Source organism: Pelodiscus sinensis, chromosome Z, assembly GCF_052426305.1.
Source record: "Pelodiscus sinensis isolate ZL-2025 chromosome Z, ASM5242630v1, whole genome shotgun sequence".
In the NCBI taxonomy this organism is placed as follows: Eukaryota; Metazoa; Chordata; order Testudines; family Trionychidae; genus Pelodiscus; species Pelodiscus sinensis.
Genome location: NC_143085.1, coordinates 3,196,014 through 3,212,432, shown reverse-complemented (window position 1 = coordinate 3,212,432; position 16,419 = coordinate 3,196,014). Strand labels below are relative to the sequence as shown.

Genomic DNA, 16,419 nt, shown 5'->3' with positions numbered 1-16,419 from the left:
CCAGACATGCTTTGTCGCAGGGTTGGTAGCGGGACGAGCTGCCAGTGTCGTGCTCAGGACGTGGAGACACTTTTAAAAGTGCCCCCCGCCCGGCTCACGCTCAGAACAGCTGGCTGGGGCACACCAGGGCAGCTCCGTTGACTGCCCGGCCCAGGGCAGTCCCAGACTGGTGCAAAGGAGGAGCCCGCAGGTCGCACAATAGAGATGAGCCCCAGTGGGTTGCGGTCTCTGAGCCCCTCGCCACTGCCGGACAGTGGTGCCTGTGCAGATTAGTGCTTCCAGGACTTGTCGGTGGGCCAGCAGGGCACACACCCAAGTGGGTAAAACTCCTTGTGGGTTCGCCCTGGCATTGCTGGAGGAGCCCATGGGTTTCTCGATGGTTGAGATCCTGTTAGCTCCCCTGGTGCGAGCACTGGTGGACATCAGCGGGTAGAGATTCCCTTCAGACAGGCTACACTCTGCCAGCCCCTACTTCTGCCTGAGCTGCCCCACCTCCCTGGAGAAGCCATGCCCCCTCCTGCCCCATAGCTGAAGGACTCCTGGGTCAGTCAGCTGAAGCCTTCAGCCTCCCACCCCCTCCCTACAGCCAAAGGTGCCCTAGTCTGGCCTAGGGATGTTAAAAAGCTGGTAATTGTGTAACTACTGAAAAATTCAGCAGTTACATGGTTACATGCACCCCCAGCAGCAGCTGGCTGCACAGGAGCTGGTGCACACTGGAAGCCAGCTTTTAAGCATGCTCCTGGTATGTGCTGGCTCCCACATGTCGGTCCCACTCCCAGGGAGCTGGCTGCCGCCCCATGTGGCTGCCCCCCATACAGAGGCAACAGTGCGGGGTGGAAGCTGAATCTGCAGCAGTGGGGCAGAAGCCTGCATAGAACTGTGAATGTGATCTGATCAGCCCAGGTTCATCGATTAACCATGCTCACGGTTATACATTTATATCCCTACTCTGGTCAGAGTCCCCCCGCGGCACCACACTTCTCCCTTCCTGCCACCCACAACCCACTCCGCGGGAAAAGCTCACTTCTCTGACAAAAGCCATGAGCTTTTCCTATGCTCCATGCAGGTTCTGGGGCAGGTGAGGAGGCGGCGTGTTATCGGCTTCTTGGGTCCAACACTCACCTTCTGGAGCCCAGGTCTACTACAGCTGCCCCGGTCTAGGCTGGTGGAGACTATCGTCCTGCCCTGAGCCGAGTGACGATAGCCGCACTTGAGCCCTGTCTACAATAAGGGCCAGACACAAAGGGAAGGCAGCTTGTGTCTCCCCGTATTCTGGGGCTGGTTTGCCTAATGGGTACCCCGAGGTGATGAGTCGCTGCAGCTACCCAGAGCCACCGGATTTCTGGGCCTGCCCTGCACCACGCTCCAGCCCCCTCCTGCTCTGACTCTGTCCCGTCCACCTCTGCCATGCCGCCGAGCACCTCTCAGGGCTGAAGGAAGCAGCCCAGAGCTGGCTCGGCTCATGGTAGAGGAGCTTCTTGTGCTGGGCCACTTTGTACCCACCCCATGGCAGCCTGTGCCCGCACGCTCCCTCCTGCTGGGCTCCCCCAGGCTTGCTTTGTGCGCTGACCCTGGGAGGGAGTGGAAGGCCTGGCCGTCGGCTCGGATGTCGCCCCGGCTGTAAAGGGGGATGGCTCCTCCTGACCCGCCGCTCCATTAGGAGTGAGTGCAGGGCGGGAAGCGGGGGCTGGAATGCCACAGCTTCTCGTGGCGGGTTTGCTCGGGCTGAGGAAAGCATTAGCTACTTAGCAGCGCCAGGGGGGCTTCCCTTCCCCCTCCCCGATCTGGAGGGGAGATAAAATTCCAGCGGGCCACAAGGAAAGAGAAGCCGTCGCCGCGGAGGAGCCAAAGTTGGAGCCGGGAGCCATGGAATCCCTGGGGTCTGGGGGAGAGGGGCCTGTGCGTCCCTCTCCCGCAATGTCGGCCAGCGCTTGAGGCCAACCCACCCCCCAGGGCTGCCTGCAAAGGGCTGGAGGGAGAGACCCTCTTGCCAGGGGGCTGCCTCACCCTGGGGATGGGTGGCCCTGGGAGCCGATGGAGGACACGAAGGGAGGCGCTACGATGCTAATTCTCATTGGCCTTTTAGGACTTTCCCCACCCACACCGGGAGCACAGACAATAGCCTGGGGGGGGGGGCATTCAGTGCTGGCCAAGCTGCAGCCCCATGTGCAGCCTATTGGCACTCTATGTGGGGCCCCTGGGCAAGGTGTGCATGTGGGGAGGGGCAGGGCTAAGGCAGTCATCGCTCGCACTGCCCGGACCACTGCGCCACCCCCCTCCAGCTTCCAGCAGCAACTTAAAGGGCCCTTAGCTCCAGCTGCCACTGCTCAGGGTTGTGGGGAAGCGGCCCTGTGCACCACCCCCCTTGGTGGGTCTGCTTCGGTGTCTGGCCCACAGGATGTTTCGTTTCCTGGCGCCCACTTGCCAGATTCCACTGGTTTCCATCCATGAGGGGTTTTTCCCCCCTACCTGTTATTACAAAAGTGACAGGCCCGTAAAGCAAAGGCACCGGAAGGGAGGGGCAGGCCGATGGCGCAGCACTAGCTCCCCCTGCATCCCCTCCCAGCGCTGCTACGGGGCACCGCCCGCACGTTCTCAGCACCCCAGCGCAGTGAGCATAACGGCCCCGTCTTGGGAGAGCGTCTCGGTTACCACGCTCTCGTGGCCCACTGAGATGAAGGAGGCCGCCCCTGTGGCTCACTCACTGGCCTCGATTGGCCCTCACTGGTCTGCGGGTTGCAGACTGATGTCTCCCTGCCAAGGGAGCAAGGCAGAGGTTGGCAATATGGAGTTACGGTGACTCTCCAGCTGCATCTCTCATGCTGGTGAAAGTCCCGCGTGAAACCCCGGGGGGTGCTACGGAGCCAAGGCATCCCAAACACAGGAGGCTGCCGAGAGGGCAGCCCAGCAAAGACTCAGGGCTTGAAGCAGAAAAGCAGGAACATTTTCTGTGCACACACACTGAGAACACCCTGACTACCAGGCTGCTAGTGTACAGAGCCCACGGGCTGTCCTGCGAGCCACACCCTCTCCTTGCTGCCTTTCGCTCCCCCACCAGGCTGGCTGTCTCCACCTGCTGTCTGCCAGCTCCACTGCTGTAGCCTGGGTTTGTACAACACCTATGGGAGTCCTGGGCCAAGACAGAGGCTCTCAGCTGCCACCCCAATATTGATAACCACAACAATGTGCTGTCATCTTAGCCCCTCCCAGCTGGCTAGGAGCAAACTTGGCATAGGGCAGTTTAATATTGGATACTTCCCCTGCTGGAGGGGTTAGCCTGCCCTGCAGGGGAACAGACTCAACTGGTTTCTCTCCCTCCCCTCCATGACTTACATCTTCATAGCTGGTTTTCAAGCCCTTTATCATTTTTGTTGCTCTCTCCTCTGGACTTTCTCCAGTTTGTTCACCCCTTTCCTGAAGCATGGTGGCCGGAACTGGACACAACGCTCCGTCTGAGGCCATATCGGCGCAGCGCAGAGTGGAAGAACAACTTCCTAGGATTCTGTGATTTGCCTTTGGCTAGTGCCCCGGTGTCATGCGGCTCATACAAGGGCCTGTGAGGTGTACCTGGAGCTCAGTGCTCTGGGATGACCAGTTCCAAGCAATTCCCCCCCATCATTTCACTCCATTTCACTGCATTGTGCGCAGTAGCCAGTGGCCACAAGGGCTCTGTAGTTCACCGATTTCTTCCCCTAGGGACAGACCTCCTGCTCTTCTCAAAGGAAGCAACAGGGTGGGACTCGGGGATCAGAATCACAGCTGCCCTCTGACAGCTCCTGGGGGAGCCGAGACATCCTCTTGCTCCCTGTGCTGCTGCCATGACTGATCATATGGCTACTCACACCAACCTTCACTGGGGGAGACGTCATCCTTTTGGGCCATCCCCCAGCCTGCACCCAAACGCGCTGTATTTCTGCAAGCTCCCCGTCTCGGCTTTACACCCCACGGGGAAGGGGGAAGATCGGCTCTCTTTACATCACTGGCAAGTAAAGCTATTTCCTCCGAGACTGGAGGGTAAGAATTGCTGCCGTCCACGCCCCGGTTCTTGTCCTGGAACAGAGCCACACTGAGGGCCGCCTCCTGGGTTTGCACCCTGGCTCTGAGTCATGTGCCTGCTCCAGCCTGGGTTTGAACATGCTTCTACGGGAGCGCCAGTCACCTCTGCCCCCACGCGGCGCGAGCCCGTCCGCCAGTCCAGAACAGATTTGGATCCCAAAGCGCTGCCCAAGTACCTAGACTTGTAGCTTCAAAGGCCAGAAGGGCCCACTGCCACCATCTAGTCTGGTCTCCTGCATCGTAGGGATGTAAAAACCCATTTAATTAGTTAACTGATTAAGCAGGAGTGGGCGGGGGAGGAGGGAGGAGCTGGCAATCCCTCGCCCCTCCCTGCTGCTTCCATCCACTGTAAGCCTGCGGACGCCCAGCCTGTGAGCTGCCGCTTCTACCCCCTGCACCCCCCCAGCATGAGTAGGGTTTCCAGGTGTCCGGTATTGGTCTGGACAGTCCGGTATTTGTGACCTCTGTCCAGTAAAAAAAGCAGAAAATGCCAGACATGTAAAAATTTTCTGTTTTTCTCGGACGGAAGGTCGCTTGGGACATTCTTCCCCTGCCACGTCTGGGGGCAGGAGAAGTGGGGCAGGAGGAGTGGGAAGCATGGAGATTTAAAGGCGCCGTGACTTTTTTTTTGCTCAACAACTTTGTCCTTCCGCTTTTTTTTTTTTGCTCAACCAATTTTTTCCCTCCACCATGTCTGGTGTTTTTTGTGCAAGTATCCAACAACCCTAGCGGTGCCCCACTGGCAGGGCACTGGGGCCAGTGACCAGGAGGGGAGCCCTGGGTGAGCCTGAAGTCCAACTTCACCTGGTCCAGCAAAATCCCTCCTTTAGGGAGGTCCAGCCTGCACTTAGATTTTCAGCCAGTGCCCTGATGCAGTGTCTAGGTGTGTGGGCCGGTGCCCCACTGAGAATCACTTGGTGGGGCGTCCTTGCTGTGCGTCCTGGAAAGGCCACACCCGGGTAAAACAGAGTGTTGTGACAACGGGGAGAGGTTCTGGAATCCCCTGCATAGTGATCGAAAACGTGAGCCCTTCCCGACCCAGCAGTTTTCAGCCCGTCCGCCCAGTAGCCCGAGGGTCTCCACGGGTGGCCAGGGAGCTGGGGGTGTCTCAGCACATGCTCAGCTCGGGGTCCTGCCCCCAGGGGATCCTGCTCCTATAGAAAGGGGGATCTCAGTCCCTGGCCTGGGCAGGCACATCCTCCTAGATAAAGGGTGCTGTTCCCTGGCCCAGTTCGTTCTTGCTCCCCTTAGGTTGGGTGGGTGTTGGTGTCTGGCACATGGCCCCTCATGTGTGGGGGGGTCCCTGCTGGGGCAGATTTATGGGGCCTATGCAGGACTATTAAACTGGTGTCCCTACGCCTGACAACAGCCCGTGCAGGTGTGTGTTAGAAATGTGATTTTTTTCCTTTGAGAATCTTCAGCAACACGCTCATGAAATAGCCTGAAAGCAGATTTTTACACTAAGGCCCAGTCGACGCGCACAGTAAATTGAGAAGAGGACAAGACAGAGCCGGGGCTGGCGAGCAGCTGGGGGAGGGCTCCCCTGCCTCTCAATGGCTCTTGGACAGGTTCAATGCTCTCCTAACCCGTCTGGCAGGCCTTGTCACGCTGCAGGCAGAAGCAGAGCCAGGGATAGGAAGAGGCAGGCGGGTGAATACGAAGACCCAGGGGGGGCCAAAATTTTCAGGTGCCCAACGCAGCTGCACAGAGGAAGGACAGCTCTGGGCCCCGCACAGGTGACGCCATAGGCCAGCAGATCCCATCCCTGGCACGGGCTGACAGCTGGTGCTTCATTTTAGCTTTGACCTTGCACACAGAATAAGCCTCCTGTGACCGGACTGATCTACGTTCTGGGAAAGTTCCTTGAGACACAATTCCCTGGAAATCAGACTAGGGGCTCTTGAGATGTTTGGCCAGCCGGATCTCTGGGGATCTGTTTCCTTGTCCCTTGGGCACGCTCTTGCCTCTGGTAGTTCACAGGCTTTGGCTGCAATGGGGCTACGTGAGGACCAAAGCTGCCAATTATCATCACCTGACTAAAAGGGCTGCAAATGACCATAACCCTGACGTCTTCATTAGTTCACCCTCCCTCTGTACATCCGCTTGGGCCCTCTCCCTGACTCTGAGGGCATAAACATTTGCAGTTCTCCGTGGGTCGTGGTCCCTGTTGCTAAGGAAAAATAAACATTTTTGTTCTTCGTTGCCAACAACAACCACCACCAGACACATGGGAAACAGGGCCCGGTCACGGGGCGATTGCCTGGGAGCCTTCCAAAGCAAAATGGCAGGGAGGGGGCGGGGATCCGTGCATACAAGCAGCTCCGTTCCTGCATCTTTGCCCAACTTACACTAAGGCCCCGTTCCTGCATCTTTGACTTCCAATTCCTGATGGCTGCCTCTTCAGCCTGGATGCCCTGGGCTGGCCCTGTGGTGGGCGTACTCTGCCTGTGTGCGTGTAAACAGTTAACAGAGCCAGCGCCGGAAGGCAGCTCTCACGAGTCCGCATCGTTCTGGGTTCTGTCGGCTTGGGCTGACTTCTGCGTGTGGCTCTTTCCCTCAGACCCACCGGGCAGGGACACGAGGGTGCTGGACACGGAATAAGGGCACGTCTGTGAACCAGGACGTGGCTACGAGTCTCTGGTAGCATTACGGCCCATGGTGCCAGGGCTCCGCATGGAACTGACCCCCTCAGAGGAAGCAAACGTTGCTGCTCAATCGTGTGGGCGGGGCAGCACATCACCTGACCCTCCCCCACACGCTGCGTCTGATTGGCTAAGATCCCCACGTTGGCGTGGCCCACTCCGCGGAGCGGAAGCATCTGGCCCTCAGACAGGTTCACGTGCTTCACCTCGACGGCAGACCTGACGCGCCCCGAGCTTTGCTCTGGCCTGGGGCCCGACGCAGAACGGTAGCACCCCAAAGCTCCGGGCACCTACGCAGTGTGGGCACCTCCCTTCTCGGCGGCCTCGTGGGCTCCTGTTTCGCACTGGCTTTCATCCAAGCCACTCAGTGCTGCGCCGTGCCTGGAAATCTTATCCCCACGTCCCGGCGGGCGAGGGGGACACAGAGGGGATTTGCCCACAGGAGCTGCTGGCTGAGTCAGCAGCAGAACCCGGGTCCCCCGACTTCTGGACTGAACCGCTAGCTCATCCTGCTTCTTAACTGGTCCTTGTCCTGCAGGGTCAGCTGCCTGGGGGCACTCTGATCAGCATGGCACCCTGGGGTGCAGAACGCTCTGGACCCACAAAGGCAGGTCCCTGCCTGGTCTTGGTCTGCCATATGCCGTAGGGATGTGAACCCCTCCCCCCCCCCGTAAGCATCATCCTTAACGCGTGATGCTTGCTGGGTAGCAGTTGCATGTTACCTCGGAGCAGCCCTCTGCCCATGGCCCACCTGGCCAGCGGCCTCGTGCTTAGGGTTGCCAAATACTTTCACAAAAAATACTGAACATAGCAGGACTAAACTTGTTGAGCAAACAAATAAACAGGTCACTGTGCCTTTAAATATCCCCACGCTGCCCGATCCCCGTGTCCCCACCAGCCTTCAGTCCGAGAAAAACAGAAAATACCAAACTTTTTACATGTTTCTTTACACCAGACAGGGGCACCGAAAACTGGACTGTCCAGGCGAAGACCAGACACCTGGCAACCCTACAGGTGCAGTGCCCAGGTAAACTGAGGCACACACACAGAGTTACTATAGGACAGTAGAAATCACATGCCACACCACCAGGTGAAAACCCCCCACTTCATCACAGCCATTCGTTACTGCTCATCACACCTACATGAGAGTCCTCCTGCCCTGCCAGCATTGCTGAAGCAAGCCAGCCAACACCCCTAGGCCAGTTCTGTGATGGGGAGAAGAGAGCGGGGGGAGGGGGAAGAGGGATCTCTCCTGACCCCAGCTGATGTGTTCCTGACCTCAAACATGAAGCATGGGGGCCTTTGCTGTTATTTTTATCCTCCACAGGATAACTGGGGATGTGATTCGGTGTGGGGGACGCAGCAGCTGGATTCTACTCATTTTGTTTTCCTCCTTCTCCCATTTCCGACACCCCTAGGCCCTCCCTTCTGCGCCATGTTAGAGCCAGATGCCACAAAGCCTTCAGCAAGGGTAGCTTGTTGGTGTGTGTCTGTGAGGGGGAGCCAGACACTGCCAAAGCCTTCCCTAACAGGAGCGCAAATGTTTACACACACTCTTGAGTCACTGCTGAAGCGGAGGATAAACAGGTCTAAATTCTCCTGAACTGTTCACTTCAATATTTAGAGTGAAAACAAACAGCATAGATCAACCTTGCCTCGTAAACTGTCTGGGGGGGGGGGGGGGGGGGGGGAGGGGACCTGCATGCTCCCAGTTTTGTTTCCTTAACTAGTTTCCGGAAATAGTTTAGGCTAGTTTCCTAGGGACTGTCTAGATATGTCCCTCTTTTGAAAGAGGCATGTAAATTAGACAGACCGAAATTGCAAATGAAGCCAGGCTTTCAATTTCCCATGTTTCATCTGCATAATGGCCACCGTGCCTTCTTCCAAAAAACGCTATTTCGAAAGTGAAACCGCGGTCTAGAGGAGTACAGGATCTTTCGAAAAAGGCCTCACTTTCGAAATAGTGTTTTTTGAAAGAATGTGTGGCTGCCATTATGCAAATGAAGTGCAGAGAAATTCAAAGCCCGGCTTCATTTGCAATTTTGCTGTCTAATTTACATCCCTCTTTTGAAAGAAGGATGTAGTTTTAGGGTTGCCAGGTGTCTGGTTTCAAACCGGGCAGCCCAGTATGTGAGTTTTCTGTCCGGGAAACAAATTGAGAAAATGGAAATGAGAAAATTGAACCGTCCGGTATTTTCTAAATAAGACATAATGTCGATTGTGACATCATGTCAAGTGTGTTTCGTATTTTTGTTGAAACCATCTGGCAACCCTATGTAGTTTGGCCGTACTCTTAGTGAAATGGACTGCGGATAATTTCCCGGACGGAGCCGAATACCAGGCTACTTCCAGGGGCTCCATTTGGTCTGGAAAAACAACTCAGAGCTTCCCCAGGGCTGGTGATGGCATCAGCTGACGTTAGGGAAGTGGGGCGGGTCCTATTCAAATAATAACTCCAAAAATAACTACAGGTTGAACCTCTTTAGTTCAGAACTCTCTCATCCAGAAACTTTGGTGGTCCGGCATGATGTTAGTTTGCCAGATGTCTACTTTTTATGGGCGTGGGCCAAGTTTCCTGCAGTCTCATACAGTTTGTTTTCAGTCACCAGTCCTGGCTCTCAGTGTACTATGTTGTTATTTAGCTCTAATTTACCCCTCAATGTCCTCTAACCAACCAGTAAGCTGCTAGACAATACTCACCTTCCATGGTCCAGCAAATTCTCTTGTTCAGAACCAGTCAGGTCCTGAGGCTGCCGGACTAGAGAGATTCAACCTGTATTTTGAAAAAAGTGTATTCCTCTTTGGTGTGTCTAGACAGCATCCTCATCTTGGGATAAGCTATGCAGTTTGCACTACGCAAATTGCATAGCTTATTTCGAATGTATTTTGAAAGAGCTTATTTCAAATTTTGAAAATAATGGGCTATTTCGAGACATCCCTTAACCCACATGGAAGGTTACAAGGATGCTGGAATAGCATGCCCGTTATTTCAAAATCTATGTTGAAATAACAGGCCCAGGTAAAAGATCTGTAATAGCTATTTTGGGATTCCTCCGGTATCCTGAAATAGCTCCGCTGTCTAGATGTAACCCTTTCACAAGCAGCACTTATTATTTCAAAACAACAAGCCCCATTATTTCGAAATAACAGGCTGGGTCGTGTGGACATGCACCTTGTCATTTCAAAATAAGGGGCATTATTTTGAAATAACTCCCCAATGTGGACATGCCCTTAGAGACCAACAGATTTCATAGAATACTAGGACTGGAAGGGACCTCGAGAGTCATCAAGTCCAGTCCCCTGCCCACATGGCAGGACCAAATACTGTCTAGACCATCCCTGAGAGACATTTATCTAACCCAGTGGTCCCCAACCATCTGAGGCTGCCGGGAGCCAGGGGGCGTGGCCGTTCACCTGCCGGGCACCAGAGGGCGGGGACACTTGGGCGCCCGGGGGCAGGGCTCCCCCCATAGCCGCGCGCCCGGGGCCGGCGCCCCCTCCCCCCCGCCCAAGCGCCGCGCGCCCGGAGCTGCCCCCTCTCCCGCCCAAGCGCCGTGCGCCTGGGGCCAGCCCCCCTCTCCAAGCGCCGCGCGCCCAGAACGCGGGCGGCTAATTCGCGCCCAGGGCCGCCCCCCCCCCAAGCGCCGCGCGCCCGGAGCTACCCCCCCCACCCAAGTGCCACGCGCCCGGGGCCACCCCTCCCTCCACGCGCCGCACGCCCAGAGCGCAGGCGGCTAATTCGCGCCCGGGGTCGGCCCCCCCCTCCAAGGGCCGCACGCCTGGGGCCGGCCCCCCGCCCCCAAGTGCCGTGCGCCCAGAGCGCGGGCGGCTAATTCATGACGTTCCCGGGGCCGGCGCCCACCGTGCGCCATGCGCCCGGGCCGGCTCCTGCACCATACATGTGCCACATGCCCAGGGCCTGGCCAGCCTTGAGCACTTGGCGGGTGCACACAAATGGCCCCGCGGGCACCGTGTTGGGGACCACTGACTACTCTTAAATATCTCCAGAGATGGGGATTCCACAACCTCCCTGGGCAATTTATTCCAGTGCTTCACCACCCTGAGAGTTAGGAACTTTTTCCTAATGTCCAACCTAAACCTCCCTTGCTGCAGTTTAAGCCCCTTGCTTCTTGTCCTATCCTCAGAGGCCAAGGAGAACAAGTTTTCTCCCTCCTCCTTGTGACCTGAAAACGGCTCTCACGTCCCTCCTCAGTCTTCTCTTTTCTAAACTAAACAAACCCAATTCTTTCAGTCTTCCCTCATAGCTCATGTTCTCTAGACCTTTCATCATTCTTGTTGCTCTTCTCTGGATCCTCTCCAATTTCTCCACCTCCTTCTTGATCATTTATTAGGAGATGAGCATTTGTGGGTAAAACCCACTTCATCAGAGGAATTGAAGTGGAAGTCACAGAAGCAGGTATATATATCTATATGGAAGAAATTGCTTGTGTTAATTAAGCTAATCAAGTCAGGGTAGAAGTGAGACCTCATTTTTTTTGCAAATTTGAGATCTTAGTTCTGGGCTTTTACAAGAACCGCTGCAGATAGCTCGGTTTTTGTTCTCATTTGCTCTTCCTTTGGGCGCCAACGTAAAAGCTGAGCCCTTGTGTGGCCACCCGGCAGAGATCCGGGGGCCACCCAGCTGATTAGCAGAGTGCCCACAGCTGCTCACAGTGGATGGCATTGTTTCTGTGAGTGGTGCGTATCTGCACATGCTGTGATGCACATAACAAAATTTATTCCACCCATGGATGGAAAAAAAACAACCTTAGAGGAAATCTTGTCCACGACCCCTAAATTTCCCCCACTCAGTTGGAACAAATATTAGGCCTTGAGCTTAGTGTTGGTGTACAGCAAACAAGCCTGCTTCAGGTTTAAAACGGACGTGCTGAGGTCAGGAAGAAATCCAGCCTCTCCACCCCCAACTCCCCCCCCCCCCACTCTCTGGGTGCCACAAAAGGTTTTTGGCCTCCATCAAGAGGTCAATCCAGAAATCCCAAGCAAGCCTGTCTTAATACAAGAATCAAGCGTCCCATTAAATTACATGGCAAGACTTTTTTACTTGGCTGCAGTGTAAATGTAACCCACACATCTAGTGTTGTTCAGTGTCCCAAAGAGTGGCACTTTGCCCACAGCAACAGTTAAACTCAAGAGACCTCTACAGCACGGGCTGAGAGCCAGCTGGCTTTTAGCTGAGAGGGTAGAGAGTCCTATATTAAGGTTCCAGGTTCAAATCCACCTGGTAGCAGTTACAGAAACACAGTGACACTAACTGGAAAATTAGTTTCTTGATTGCTGGGAAGATCAGGAAACCTTTCTGGAAAGAGCCCCCACTATTGGCTTCTGCAGAGGTGCTCCGACAAAATGATTTTTGAAAAAAAATCAGATGATTAAAAATAAAAGCCCTAGACTGCCCGTGTCCCTTTGAAAAGGAAACGTATTTTTGCACGACACACCGTTAACACAACCAGTGGGTGAAATGCTCAGCTCTGGAACTAAATGTTTATGAGGATGCCGAAAGGATGTATCAGTGGTTTAAGCAGAATATGGATATTATCCTTTGTTACTCTTGCTCTGTCTGGGTAGTTCACGATCACAATTCAGGATAACATAAGCCAGCAGCTGGCTGCCTGGGATGAAGGGGAAGCTTTCCTCCTGGTCAGGTGATGCCACTGGCTAGGTTTGCCAGATGGTTTAACAAAAAATACTGAACACCCCCTGTCCCCCTTCTCCTCTTCCCCCCCCCCACCAAAAAAAAACACGTCGGGAAAAAATTCTGTTGAGCCAAAAAAGAAAAAGTCACTGCGCCTTTAAATTCCCACGCTCCTCGCTCCCCCTGTCCTCGCCAGACATGGTAGGGGAAAAATGTCCCTGATGGCCTTCCACCAGAGGAAAACACAGCATACCGGACATTTTACATGTCCAATATTTTCTGGGTTTTTACATCAGACGGAAGGCACAATTACCGAACTGTAGGGGTGAAAACCAGACATCTGGCAACCCTAACTCCTTCCCTCATGGGAGCGGTGTACTATTATCTGAAGCATCTGGGATTGACATTGCACAGTGATTAGCAAAGCACTGGCCGGCAGCAAAATGTGTTTCTATTGATGGTGCACATCTGCACTTGCTTTGGTGCACAGAACAATGTTTATTCTGCACCCGAATGGAGGAAAAAAAAATTAGAGGGAACATTGCTGATAGCAATGCCTTCCTACTGAGTACCAACATGGGCTTGTTCCCTGCAGGACTCAGATGAGATGCCCAACCGGTCCATTTGAGACCAGTCCTGTATTTCCCTATGCAGTGATGCCATGAGGTGGCTTAGAATCTTTCCTCCTCTTCTTATTCCAGTTCATGTCTCTGCAGATTTGGCTCCAGAATTGTCAGTTACTAACTCTGGCTCACTGGTGGAGCTACAGATCGACCAGTGGCAAAGTTTAACTGAAAGGCTAACATAGCTGGGAACGTGCAAAGAAATCCCCTGCATTCGGCTCTGCTGTACTGCCCAGGGAGACGCAGCTGGGTTGTGTTCAGTGACATTTTCTGTTGAATAATAAACGTGTGATGTAGGCCAAGAATGGTTCAGCCCAGCTCCAGCCGCCAGCAAACTGAACAGCCAAGTTATTAAACCTCTCTGATGACAGAGCAGGATTGTAAAACCATTGCAGGGCCCTGCGCTAATCCCCAGCAGTGCTACTAGGCATTCATTGCTCCGTCACCCGTTCAGACACCAAAAGGCATGTGCCTAATAAACCCAATTACACAGGCACAGTGCTAGAAGAGGCAACTGTCTGTCCTCTCTGGCTGCACCTCCAGCTTCTGCCTCACCTTGGTATCAGCTGTTCCAGTAGCTGATGGCCTCAGTCCAAGTGCCAGGTTTTGTAAGTCCACATTGGTTGAGCTTGAACCCTTGACCTCTGGCAGGAGGTGCCTTGCCTACTGGGGGAGCATCCCACGCTCCCTGCCTTCAAAGCCCCCCTTATCAATCTTATGTCCTAAGGGTGTCAAGTCTGCATTGGTGGAGGGTAGGGCTTGAACACTAGACCTCTAGCTCAGGAGACAGAGCGCTTAGACACTGGGCCACTAGAGAAGTCCCCCAAATACCCTACATTCTGGGCCCCCTTTTCCATCCTTTGTTCCCAGGGTACCAGGGGCATCCATCAGCAGGTGACCCTCCTGCTTTCCCCATAGTCCGCTGCTTTGATTCATCTGTTCAGTTAACATTTCTCGCTCTCATCTGGAATGGCCAGCACAGCCCGAGGGATGCACTCTGACCAGGCAACGGATGTCGCAATACTTATACTTACACGGCTGGTGTGGGGAATCTCTAGGCCCAGGGGCCAAATGTGGCCCCCACCTTGCCTGAATTCAGCCCCCAAGGCTCAGCCCCCCCCCCCAGTATTGCTGCGCCAGTTCCTCCTGTGGGGATAAAGCAGTGTTTCTCAACCTTTTTTTATAAAGTACCCCCCTTTAAAAAAAATTATAAGTACCCCCAGTACCTACAGTTTTCAAACACACACAGATTTTTTTTTCTACCGTTGCAACACATTTGTTTCAACAACGTCATTGTCGCTGGGCGGGCCATGACATTTTTGGGTGTAAAAAGTCCAAAAATAAAAAAGCGCTGTAAAATATACAACAAACATTCAGTTTTCTCCAAGTTTCAGTTGTGCTGACATACCTCCCTCCCCCAGACTTCTCTTGAGTACCCCTAAGGGTACTTGTACCACTGGGTAAGAAACCTGCACTAGAGCACACGAAGTCTACTACCCTCTATCCCCCGCCGTGGGAGAGGAATGTCTCTCCTCATTCGGGGGCTCCACAGAGAGGGTTTTTCCTCTTACTTGTGTGTGCTGCCCCCAGTGATTTTTCTGGGGATCAGTGGCTCTGATTCAACAAAAGGTTTCCCACCCCTGCCTTACGAAGAATTCCTTGTCATCTTCTGGCTAGCGATCACAGTAATCTTCTGCCTCCCTCTGCAAAGGGAGCACATTTTGAAAATAGATCCTGACATGCAGAGAGCCAGAGGGCAGCTTTCTCTGCCCTCCAACAAAACAGGAGGCAGCTGACATTACAAAAAAACAAAAAACAAAAAACCAACCCTGACCCCTCCAAAACAAACCATGCATCTGCAGCTGGGAGACAACTGGAGCTTGGGGAGGGGGGCAGGATGAGGAAGGAAAGAGCGGGGAGAGAGAAAGAGAGAGATTTGTTTCCCCAGCAGAACAACAACACAAAGTTTCCAAGTTCTCTTTTGGAGCAGGGAGGGGCTTGCCAAGGAAAATGCCCCAATGGGGAGCAGCAGCAGGTTCTTAAAGAAAAAAGGGGGGCGCAGGAAAGGAGACTCGTTATGTGTGTGTATCCAAAACACAAAGATGGCTCTCTGGAGTGGGGGTGGCAGGGAGAAGCCCCAACGCAGGGGGGCTGTGGGACATGGGACACGCTCCCTTCCCTCCACCCCCAGCCCTAGGCAGAGTTGCTCCCTTGCCCGGCGTGGGAACTTGGGGGGGGGGGGTCTCCCGCGTCCGGCGTGGGAACTTGGGGGGGGGGGGGGTTCGCCCGCGCCCGGCGTGGGAACTTGGGGGGGGGGGGTTCGCCCGCGCCCGGCGTGGGAACTTGGGGGGGGGTTCGCCCGCGCCCGGCGTGGGAACTTGGGGGGGGGTTCGCCCGCGCCCGGCGTGGGAACTTGGGGGGGGGTTCGCCCGCGCCCGGCGTGGGAACTTGGGGGCCCGTGGCCGTCGGTCTGTCCAGCCCCCCAGGAGGGCAGAGAGGGGATCCGCCCCGTACTCACCAGGGGCTTGTGCCGGCGGGCCCCCCGCGGGGCGGGCAGCGCCGCGCCCCCCAGCAGCAGCAGCAGTAGTAGTGCGAGCAGGGCGGGGAGCGGCGCCCGAGCCATCAGGCAGGGGGCGGGCGAGCGCTGCGAGCCGGAGCCGGAGCCGGAGCGCGGCGCGGCGCAGACCTGGGGCCGGGGGGTGCCCGCCGCCCCTTTTATACGCCCAGCTGCCCTTTGTTCTCCCGCTTCGGATTACACGGGACGCAGCCCCGGGGTCACGTGGGGCCGGGGGGGGGGGGGACGCGTTAACCCCTTCAGCGCGGCCACAGCCCAGGGGACAAGTGGGGGGCAGGGTGTGGGCGGGGCAGCAAGGCAGGGGGCTGCTTGGGAACAGGTGGTTCTCGTCCCCCCTCTCCCCGGAGCGCTCTGGGGGCAGGTTTCCCAGGAGGGCTCTTACCTGAAGGACCCTCGGGAGCCCCCCTCCCAAGTCGGGGCTGTGTCTATAGCGGGGAACCTGCTTGAGGCTGGTGGAAGTTGCTCCAGGGGGGCCAGGATTGAAATGGGGGGGCCCCAATCGGGGTGAAAGGACCTTAAAATTTCATCCTATTTGAGTCTTTCAATAGCTCCCGGCTGGCTTTTGCTGCAGCTGTGCAGGGGGCACTTCCCTTTACTTTCCCCTCTGCCCCCCAGCCTGCCACCTGGGTGTGGGGGGGACCCCTTCATCCTCACAGAGCCACCTATATCCACAGCCCTCTGGGCAGGCACAGGGTCTGCCCAGGCATCGGGACTGCAAGATCAGGGCCATGAGAGAGGATTGGGAACTGCGGGATTCTCCTGCACCCAGCGTGGGAATTGGGGGATTCTCTTGCACCCAGCGTGGGAACTGGGGGATTCTCTTGCACCCAGCGTGGCCAATCTAGACGCACTTTTCCGCAAAAAAGCCCC

General features: G+C 55.5%; 1 protein-coding gene across 2 annotated transcripts in view; it reads right to left on the bottom strand.

Annotated features, from left to right (window-relative positions):
* The window catches only part of MMP11 (matrix metallopeptidase 11), a 35,447-nt gene extending 19,786 nt beyond the window's left edge, over window positions 1-15,661 (bottom strand). Inside the window, exon 1 of one of the 2 annotated variants that reach the window (XM_089775158.1) lies at window positions 15,493-15,661. In XM_089775158.1, coding sequence (XP_089631284.1) covers window positions 15,493-15,597 — 105 coding nt within the window. In that variant the 5' untranslated portion in view covers window positions 15,598-15,661. The remainder of the gene's footprint in view (window positions 1-15,492) is intronic. The other variant, XM_089775157.1, reaches the window with a different exon arrangement.
* Window positions 15,662-16,419: the final 758 nt, after the last annotated feature.